Source organism: Nicotiana tabacum, chromosome 20 (assembly GCF_000715075.1).
Source record: "Nicotiana tabacum cultivar K326 chromosome 20, ASM71507v2, whole genome shotgun sequence".
Lineage (NCBI taxonomy): Eukaryota > Viridiplantae > Streptophyta > Magnoliopsida > Solanales > Solanaceae > Nicotiana > Nicotiana tabacum.
This window is the reverse complement of record NC_134099.1, coordinates 160,703,580-160,714,510: the sequence shown is the minus strand read 5'-3', so window position 1 is coordinate 160,714,510 and position 10,931 is coordinate 160,703,580. Positions and strand designations below refer to the sequence as shown.

The window sequence follows — 10,931 nt, the reverse complement described above, 5'->3', positions numbered from 1 at the left end:
AGTATAAAATGATCTAATCAAGAACTCTACTTATTTTATGTTTCTTATTCAAATTTAATAGGAGTAAATTTCTTCGTATCATTTTATAAAACGTGTTTATTTCTTGTTTTATTTCTTTATTAAATTTAGTATGAATTAAATTATGTCAAACAAATTAAAACAAAATACTAACAGCTCTCTCCACCACTGTGCAAAACCCTATATAAATCCTTACACTCTTCCCCTTCTTCTCCCAAACAGTCATCAAATTTCAATCATAAAAAATGACGAAATCTACAAAAATTATTTCCCTTCTCATCACTCTCTTCATAATAACAACATTTTCTTCAACCCCATCAAATGTTCTTGGCCGAAAAGTTGGGGGAAGAACTCCAATCAAGGATGTAAAAACAAACAAAAAAATTCAAGACTTGGGAAAATACTGTGTGGAAGAGTACAATCGGAGTTTGAGAAAGTACAAGCAGATATTGCAAGAGGACAATATAGAGTTTTTGAGCTTTGCTGAGGTTGTAGAAGCAGAAACACAGGTTGTTTCTGGGATCAAATATTACCTTAAAATTTCCGCAACTGTTTCCTCGGAAACTCCGAAAATGTTTGATGCTGAATTGGTTATAAAACCTTGGGAGAAAAAGAAGGAATTAATTCACTTTTCACCTTTTCCTGCTAATGATAAAGACAGTAGTATTAGTTAAATAATGTTTTGTAAACTTGCTATGGTCTTAATCTAATTATAATTACGGCTTGATCTGTTTGTTTTTAGTTTATTTCCTGTAACAATGTGTTTGCCTATGGTGTTTGTGATTCACTAGTTAATAGGTCAAATCACAAATCATACTGCTGTTAGCCAAAAGTAGACTAGTTTCTGTTCCCACTATTTTGCTTTATAGCTTTGAATTTTTTATTTTTATTTTGTGCCTCACACAATTCTTTTATGTCTCGCACAATTTTGTGGTCCCAGAATTTTGTAGACCGAAATATATAAGATGTGGGTTATAAATGTGTGATATAAAAAGAAGCCTCATACAATTAATGTCAGTTGTGTGAGACATACCATAAAATCACTCAAAAATTAAATTTTTGAAGTTGTATTGAAAAATAATTTTTAAAAGTTAAAGTTACGTTAGAACATGTATTTAATTTGAAAAAATGTTAGAAGTTCTGTGAAAGAAAAATTTTCATGTAAAAACTAGCCCAAAATTACTGTTTGGAACTTTAGAAAATTTTTCTTCAAATTTTGTTTTAAAAACTAATTAAATTCATAGACAAAATATTTTTTAAAAGAAATTGAGACAAAATGGCCAAAATCTATATCCAAACTGGAGTAAAAGCAATACATATCTAGCAAAATTAGAATTTCTACCGGAACAATTTTGAGAGGAAGAAGAGAAGTATTAAGCAAATTTAGGCCTCATTTATTTGTATAATGGAGGTCTGAATTTTAATTATTCAGATTTTAGATGTTAAGTGTGTTATTAAAGTCTGAATCTTAATTATTTAGATCTTAATTGTTAAGTGTATTTTTTTTACTTCACAATTACTTAATGGATTTGAATAGATCTGTATGATTAAAATTTATGACAAAGACTTAATTTCATCAAGATGTTATTATTCACATTCATTACCAACTGCCGTCACCGCCTACCATTATCACCTACCACCACCATCCTCAACTATAGCCGCCATCACTATCATCACTCACCACCCCCACTACCACCATCCTCAATCATGATCAGATACTCACCCACCTAAACTACTACAATCAACCACCCCATCATCATCAATAACAATAGCCGCGATTGTTCACCATTATAAACTACTAGCACTCATCATCACTTTCCTCAATCACAACGACCACCCACCATTATTAACTATCACAATCCCCACCACCATCATTATTGCTACCAATCACCACTAGCTACTCCATAGAACCACCACCATTAAATTAATTAATATTTTATTTAAATTTGATGTTTATTAATTTTTAAAATAAAGATAAATTTTATATATTTAGATGTTAAAAAACAAACAATCTTAATTATTTAGTATTCATATCTTAATACACATCTTAATATTTAGATATGTATTTAAATTCAAATATCTTAATCTTAGTACACTTTTCATATTAAGAGATATATTCAGATTCAGATATCTTAATCGTAAAAAATAAAAAAAAATGATTAATAAGTTGTATACCTTTAGGAGGCAAAGACAGATACTTATAATTCTTTTAGCTATTTGTTAAGATAGTCTAAACAGTCGCACTTTGTTTAAAAGACACTTTAAAATTACATTCTTTAATTTAATTACAATTCAAATTGCCTTCCCTTTTCTTCCCAACACCTAACTACACCAACAATTTCACTCTCAGTTAGTGTATGACGTTTAAGATTTATGTATACATAATAGTGTCTTCCAACTTTAACTTATCACTTGTATAAATTTTCAAGATCTTATTGAAATTGATGGTTAGATTATGTTCTTTTTATTCCTTAAATACAAGACCAGAAAAATTATTATACACAAATTATACCAAACTCACCATGCATGTGGCGTGAGTTTTAACACCCTATTATGTACTTGTACTATATCCTAAATGCATAAAACTTACAAAATTTTATATCCCACACGTTGATTAAAGTGGCACCATTTTTTGTATTTATATAAGTGAAGATATTACTAATTCCTCAACATGGACTTCCATACATATTAAGAGTCTTTTATTAAGTTAAGGGGGCATTTTTATATGGTGGAAAGTTGTGGCCGAGTTTAGCATTTTTAGTAAGCTAGGAACCATTTTTAGTAAATTATTTTTTTAACACTAGGCCGCCTATACAGCCAGCGACCTACCCCCTTCCCATTTTTTTAATTTCTTTTAGTGTGGAGATTTTAAACATTTGAATACTAGAATTTTTAAAATTTTGGGCCGCTTTATAGATGCTGGAAAGTTTGGGCTGGTTTTAAGAAATTTAGTAAGTTAGTGGGCGTTTGGACATAAGAATTGTGAAACTCCGAAAAAGTAAAAAATAAAATTTAAGTAAAAATTATATTTTAAAATTAAAGTTGTGTTTGGCCATGAATTCAATTTGGAGTTATTTTTAAATTTTTGTAAGTGATTTGAAGTAAATTTTTTAAAAAATAACCTTTTGAAGTTTTTCAAATTCCGAAAATTAACTTCAAGTGAAATCTATATTTTTCATGGCGCATTGATTCCAAAAAAATAAAAATAAAAATTTAAAAAAAGTGAATTTTCTTATTAACAACAGTTGCCTCTACAACTAGCGACCTACTTTTCTGTTCCTTTTTTTTTATGTGTGCAGATTTAAAACATTTGAGAAGAATTTTGGGCCGATTTATACATGGTGGAAAGTTTGGGTCGACTTTAAAAAGTTTTAGTAAAGTTCGTACGCGATTTTAGTAAGTTACTTTTTTAAAAGGTAAAACGCAAGTATAGTCAGCGTTATTTTCTGCCTTTTTTCTTTTGTGAGATGTTAAACATTTGAGTAGAAATTTGGCCTGATTTATATATAGTGAAACTTTTGGGCCGATTTTAGAATTTTAGTAAGTTATATTTTGTTAACAGTAGGTCGTTTCTGGAGCAGGCGATTATTATTTTTTTTTTTAAAACAATGTGAATATTATTGATAACACCAAATGATTAGCACCTAAATCTGACCACATACTTTTAGGCCTCCAACAAAATAGGAAAAAACAGCTAATTATAGATAACTTATCTAACCAAACTCCTATATTTTTGTGCTTTCTTAGACTTCCGAAGTAACTCTACCCTTTCTATAACTTCCCTCTTAGTTTGTGTAACTACTCTGCTCTATTTACGGTTCTTCCTTGAAATTTTTTAGTATTCCTAGCTCTCCAGATATGGTGTATCACTGTTATATTAGACACAACTACCACTTCCTTTTTGAATTGCTTCCAATGCTTTCTTTTGATCATTTCCATCAGTTGCTTGATTCCTGCAACCTGCACTGCCTGTCCTAGCCACAGGTTTATATCTTGTCTTACTGTATTGATCCATCTGCATTCAACAAACAAGTGGTCCTTATTTTCCGTTTATCCTCATCACACAAATTACAGTTTATATTATCAACCTATAATTGCATCCCAATCAGTTTGTCTTAAGTTAGCAACCTCCCTAATATTGCAAGCCAGCCAATAAATCTGTGTTTAAGTTGTGCTACAGTTGTCCAGATTAAATTTGCAATCTCTAGTTTCTGTTGTCGACCAATTATAGCAAGATAGCTATTAGTGATTGAATATCTCCCTCCTGAAGTTAAAACATATTTGTTATGGGAGTACCATTCCTTCATTAGTTCTTTGATTGAGTTTATCTTCCTCCAGTACCAGCTACTATCTATTATGAGATTTTTAATATATTTTAAAAAAGATATTACAAGGGGCACTCATGTTTGAGCTATTTGCATTTCTACCCTCAGGTTTTCATAAATACCCAATGTATGGGTCGAAATTCGGCTTAGGAACTTAGGCGTGGGAAGATTGTTAAGTGAAAAGATTGTGTTTCGATTTGGGTGACCAGGCCGAGGTCGACCAACGCCCAACAACGTGCAGTCGCCGAGCAAGCCGTTAAAGCCGAAGTCGAGTAGCGAAGAATAGGAACAACGGCTAGTGTAGTCTTGGAACTAGCGACATGAATATTCCCTTGAATATTCTCTTTGTTGTACTTTTTTAGGATTTTTAGAGAACATCTCATATAAATAAAAAAGGAAAGAGAGGAAAAAAGAGACGGGAGATTCATTCTGAGAAAAACTATTATAAGAAGTTGACTCTTGAGAGAAAATACAAAGGTTCACCTTTCCAGAGTGATTGATTTTGTCGATTATTCTTCCTTTTTACTCAAACGATCCAAGAAAGCATTGTTCATTTTCTTACTTATTGCCACACTTTGTTGTCAGGAGGAAAAATCTTCCACATCATTCAATATTTGGGTGAATCGTTCTTCCTATTTACATTTATTGCCATTTTCCATATTTATTGCTCATCATTCATTCTTCATTTATTCTCAAAAGCGTGCATTTAATAATCTGATAACCGACTCCGCACATTAAGTAGACGATATCATTTAAACACCTAGCTAGATCTAAGAATTATTATGCTTGACTAGGATTCACTTTTTTCACCTTATTTTATCTTTTGATTAGTTTAACAAAGAGTACTATACTTTTTGGTCAAACACCCAGCCCAACCCAACAACCTGAACTTCTTAAACGCTCGCTTCTCTCTTACATTTAGCAGAAACACACACACAAAAAAAAATAAAAATAAAAAATAATGGAGGTGGTTGCTGCTCAAATGCAAAGTATACCATTAACAAGTTTAATGTAGCTTCTGCAGTTCTGCTTAGCTTCGTCAAAGCTCTTTGTTACAGGCGTTACAACTTAAGCCTAACATTTGAAATATTTTTTTCTTCTTCCTTTATTTGATTTAAATAGCGTTTGAAATGCTTTTTAGGCTTCAATTTCTTCAAAAAGAGAAGTGATCTCTACAAAAATAGATTGAATCCTTTTTGTAAAAATGTTGTTTGAAAACTAATTCAAATTGTAGTAGAAAATCTTAGTTATTTAGAATTTGGTTTATTTAATTCATGTCTAAATATAATTTGCGGTTAGAATAAATATAGGAATATGCTTTTCTGTTTCTAGTTAAAATAGTTTTCATACTATCATAAATAAGGGTATTGATTGTTTATTTTATGTGTGAAGGAAATAAAGAATTGCAGAGATCATTTAGACATGGATTATGGAGCTCCTGCGTATAAACTTCCAGCATATTATGTTGAATTTCCAACACATTACGAAATTTCTGTACATTATGTTGGAATCTCATATGTAACAAATTCGAACTCCAACATATTATGCTGAAACTTTTTCGGATTTTAAGGATGTTCTTGTTCAGATTTTATCTTTATATAAAAAGGTTGCTAAATTTTAATTACTTTTAAAATTGTAGCTATTTTTTAATTATTAGTTGTAAATTTGACTATTTCTAATTTTTCCCGAAATAAAAGGAGTAGAAAAGTAAAACTGCCGAAGAACTACTCTATCAAACCTTAGAATAAGTGTTTCCTTTTGAAGCAAAGTTTGCTCTATTATTTGAACTGAATAACAACGTCCAACAAGAAATAAAGGTATGGAAAATTAACCAAGAATTACTATATAAGCGAAAAAAATAGAATTCAACAATGAGAAATAAAGTAAAGGAAATAAAAAAAAACATATCATAAATATTAGTTTTACATAGTCATACATGGAGATCACAAATAGTAGTTGATGTCCATTACAAATTTATTTGGAACGGTAGATAGTCACTTCTTTTTTACAACGTACACTGTTACGAATAACACAAGCTCAAAAGGAGCAGATAAAAATAAAAAGACCATAGAGAATACGTTAATAATATGAGATTCAAGCTATTTCTAAAGGTAAGTTTCGCAAAGCCATCACTTGAGTGTTTGAGGACCAAAATGAATCAACTGCATTAACAGGATAAATCAAACTAATTAATATAAGTAGAGAAATGTAATTATAATTTACAAAGAGATTAAAGGATATTGAAGTTACATACCAGTCAGTGTCACAAGGAGAACAACAAAAAAGAAAGAGAGTTTGTGAGATAGACATTTTTTAGCCATGCTAATAGAGTTTTGAGTAGCTGATTTTTGTGAGAAGAAGAGCTAATTAATTGTGTGAGTGGATTTTCTTGATTGATGAAAGGCTACATATATATAGGCTTTTAAAATTGTTTAGACATAAATATATATCTCTTAAAACTTTTATAGTTATCCACTGCTAGTGTCCCATATTGTGCACTTTCGCTCTCTCTCTTCTGTGGCTGCTACTCACTCCGGTTTATTTTAATTGATTTTTTGGCTCTTTTTTTCGTGGTCTATAATATTTTTTTTAAAAAATATTTAAAAAAAATAACTTTCTCTTTTTCAAAATTGCTATTGGAGTAAAGAGCATAGAAGTGTTGGTTATATTTTTAATAAACAAATTAAAATTAGTACAGTCATTTTAATTGTTAATTAATACTTAAAAATGAATTCCTTAATTGTGTAAAAATAGCCAAAAAATCAAGTAAAGTGGCCCGAGGGAGGAATTAAAAAATAACCAGATTTACAAGTGGTAATTGAAAAATAGCCACATTTTCAAAAGTAATCGAAATTTAACCACTTTTCATGTAAAGATAAATGTGAACGAAAACACTATTCAAAATCCGAAAAATATTCCAACATAATATACTAAAATTTCAGTATAATATGTCGGACTTCCAGCATAATATACTGGAGTTCCAATATAATATACCGGTCCAGCATAATATGATAGAAGTTCATACACATGTGCATCAAGCAGCAAAATAATGATTTTTTTCAATGAATTTATAAATGCTGACTATTTTTCAATTACCAATCTAAAAGCTGACTAGCCCGTGCTATTTTTAGAGTAATATATAAACGACTCGCTTTTATTATAGAAAAAGCGCACTAGCCCTAGTTGTTAGCCTCCCCATCCAAGTTGTATTTGAATGAATGCACTACTTTAGTGGCACCTTTTCTTTGATCGATAAGTTTTACTTTATCCGTCCCAAATTAAGCTACTCCTTCTATTCCAATTTATGTGAACCTATTTTCTTTTTGGTACGTTTCAAAAAGAATGACCACTTTCTAAATTTCCTAATAATTTAGCTTAAACTTACAATTCTACCCTTAATGAGAAGCTTTTATAACCACACAAATACTCTGGGCCCCTTTTTGACTTGTTTAGGACCACAAATTCCAAAAGTCTTCATTTTTTCTTAAACTTCGTGCCCAGTCAAACAGGTTCACATAAATTGAAACAGAGGGAGTATATTTTTCTCGCGAGTTAATTTGATTAATGTTTGAAATTATAATATAATAACAATAACAACAATAAACCCAACATAATTTTACAAGTGACGTTTAGAAAGGATAGCATATATGCAGATCTTACTCATGCCCTATATATGAGGGTAAAGGGGTTGTTTTCGATAGACCCTCGACTCATGAATAATGTTTGAAACTACATTAGATTAAATAATTTAATATTTTGAAGTTAAAATAGATTATATAAGAAATAAGTTAAGATTTGTCTCATATCAATATGAAAAATAACTTTTAAAATATCAATAAAAATTTATATAATTTAAATGTCGAAAACAAAAAGTATCACAAAAAAAGGAGAGTGCTATTTTAGTGGCGGCTTTACCGTGGAGGCTATGAATATTATCGATTTTGTCTATCGGTTATCGGTTTAAAAATATCATAACCTGATAACTAAACCGATAAGATATGGGTTATCGGTTATTGGTTATCGGTTATCGGTTTATCGGTTTATCGATTATTATCGGTTTGACTATCGGTTTACCCGATAAGATAAAACAACTAAAACAGTTTCGCAATGTATAAAACAGTTTCGATATAAAACTGTTTTGCTAAAATAGTTTTATAAGATTTTAAGAACTGTTTTGCTAAAACTCTTTTCAGAACTGTTCTGTTTCACATGAATTTAAATTTACTGCAACATCCAATAAAATAAACACTAACCAAAGTTTCTATCTTTCATTCTTCAACCCAAAAAATATAAACAAAAATCCCAATATCAGTGAGTGACGAAAAAATAGAATATCAGTTATATTTTCATTTCGACACTTTCTTCAAATAAAAGGGATCTAAATGAATAACAAATACAAATTTATTAGTTATAAAATATAAATTTTATAACAACTGACACAAGATAACTTTGTAATAGCTCAACAATTAAAGCACACGACAAATCTCACTTCAGCTTTCAAACAAACTAAGAAAAATTCAGAGCCAGAATGCTTTCAAACAAACTAAGAAAAAGATGAAGATGAAGCAACTAAAAACTTACCCGAAGAATCAAGATGAAGTTGAAGAATACGGCTAAGAAATGCAACTGAAGAGTGAAGTGAAGATGCGACTGAAGAATCTAATGGATATGAGAAATAAAGTGAAGATGCGACTGAAGAGTGAAAGAAAGAAGTTGAGAAATGCGTCTGACGCCAGCTTGAGTCTTGACGGGGTGACTGGTGAGGGCGTGATGCTGTCACGGCCCTAAACTCAGACCCGATCGTGATGACGCCTCTCATGAAGACAAGGCCAGTCGGCACATTCCCATTTCAATTTTAAGCAATTAAAATAATAAGTATTAAGTCTTAAACATGATAAAATCCCAAAACAAGCAGTTAACAACATAATTTGTGAAAAACAAACCCAACATAGCCCCATACCGGGGTGTCACTAGTTATGAGAATCTATCCATATACTACAAGTCTGAAGCGTCTAAAAAGCTATTATAGAATCACTATAAGAGAAAGGAAATGAGATAAAGAGGGAGAAGCGCGGGGCTGCGGGCGCCGAGCAGCTACCTCGTGAACTCCGAAATCTGTCGGGAGATCTCAACCCTCGCAAGCAGGATCACCAGAGCCTGAATCTGTACACGGGGTGCAGGGAGTAAAGTGAGTACTGCAACTCAGTGAGTAATAATCATAAATAAATACTGAGAAATATGAAATCACGTAAGGCACATTATAGGCTATAATGGAGCAGTAAAAACTAGTAAAAATAGTGAATCAGTAAAGATATGTAAAATCATTTTAGTTCAGTTTAAACTTCATGAAATGCCTTTTTAACAATTAAGCAGGTAAATGATAGGCAACTAGGAAAGATAAACACTTAAAGGATCTCCCCTTGGGCAATATCATAGAACAACACCAGCCCCTTGGGCTATATATAATATCACAATGGGTACCCGCACTCACTAGGGGTGTGCAGACTCCTGGAGGGGCCCCTTACGGCCCAAGCGCAATATCAAGCCATCTCAAGACATCATCACTAGGCTCTCAGCCTCATATCAACAAGCCACCTCGTGGCATACAAATCTCAGGCCCCCGGCCTCATAATCATAATCAGGTGTTTCCTCACAACATAGGCCCTCGGCCTTACTCAGTCAAAGTTCTCACGAGCCACTCGGACAATAGTAAAACATGATGCTCATCCCAAAATATCATTTAAAATCTTATTTAAGTGTTAAAGCAGAGTAAACATGGCTGAGTTATGAAAACAGTAGAATAGAGCATGACTAAGTTCAAGTATAAAGCCAAAACAGTGAGGAAATATCAATAAAAATCCCCCAAGGGTTTAAATAGTTGGCACAAGGCCCAAATATGACATTCAGCCCAAAACATGATGATAGCAAATAGTTTTCAGTCAATTATACGATAAAACAATCATTAGGGATGGACTAAGTCACAATTCCCAATAGTGCATGACCCCACGCTCGTCATCTAGCGTGTGCGTCACCTCAATACAGCACAACGAAATGCAATCCGTGGTTTCATACCCTCAGGACATTATTTACAATCATTACTCACCTCAATCCGGTCCAAACTCTAGCCTGCGACACCTTTACCCCTCGAATCGGACTCCACTCACATCAAATCTATCCAAAATCAGAATCACGACGTCAAAATATGCTAAGGGAACGAAGCCCAAGCGAAAATAATCAATTCACAACACAAATCCCAAAATTGCCAAAACCCGACCCCGAGCCCGCATCTCAGAATTCGATAAAATTTACATCAATAGATTCCTCATCTCCCCACGAGTTCATACATATCAAAAGTACCAAAATCCGACCATAAATGCTCTCTCAAATCTTCAAGTCTAGATCTCCAATATCAAGCCCTAGTTTCCCCAATTTTAACCCTTAAATTCCATTAATTACAGCTCTAATCCATGAAATAATACCATAAGAACGAGGTTTAGGTCCAAAATCCTTACCTCAATGAAGTTCCCTTGAAATCCTTCTTCAAATCGCCCAAAAAGCTCCAACAACCGACTTAAAAATGGTGGAATA

At 32.1% G+C, this 10,931-nt stretch overlaps 1 protein-coding gene and 1 long non-coding RNA gene across 2 annotated transcripts; one reads left to right on the top strand and one right to left on the bottom strand.

The window, feature by feature from the left end:
* Window positions 1–263: 263 nt before the first annotated feature.
* On the top strand, window positions 264–692 carry LOC107788312 (cysteine proteinase inhibitor B). The gene has a single exon (XM_016609991.2). It carries the CDS (start codon window positions 264–266, stop codon window positions 690–692), a length of 429 nt encoding a protein of 142 aa, XP_016465477.1.
* A 5,535-nt stretch (window positions 693–6,227) lies between these two features.
* On the bottom strand, window positions 6,228–6,745 carry LOC107788306 (uncharacterized). Its single transcript, XR_001648589.2, has 2 exons — window positions 6,598–6,745; window positions 6,228–6,505 (listed from the first exon to the last, which is right to left on the bottom strand). It is a non-coding gene; the product is annotated as an uncharacterized LOC107788306 (long non-coding RNA).
* Window positions 6,746–10,931: the final 4,186 nt, after the last annotated feature.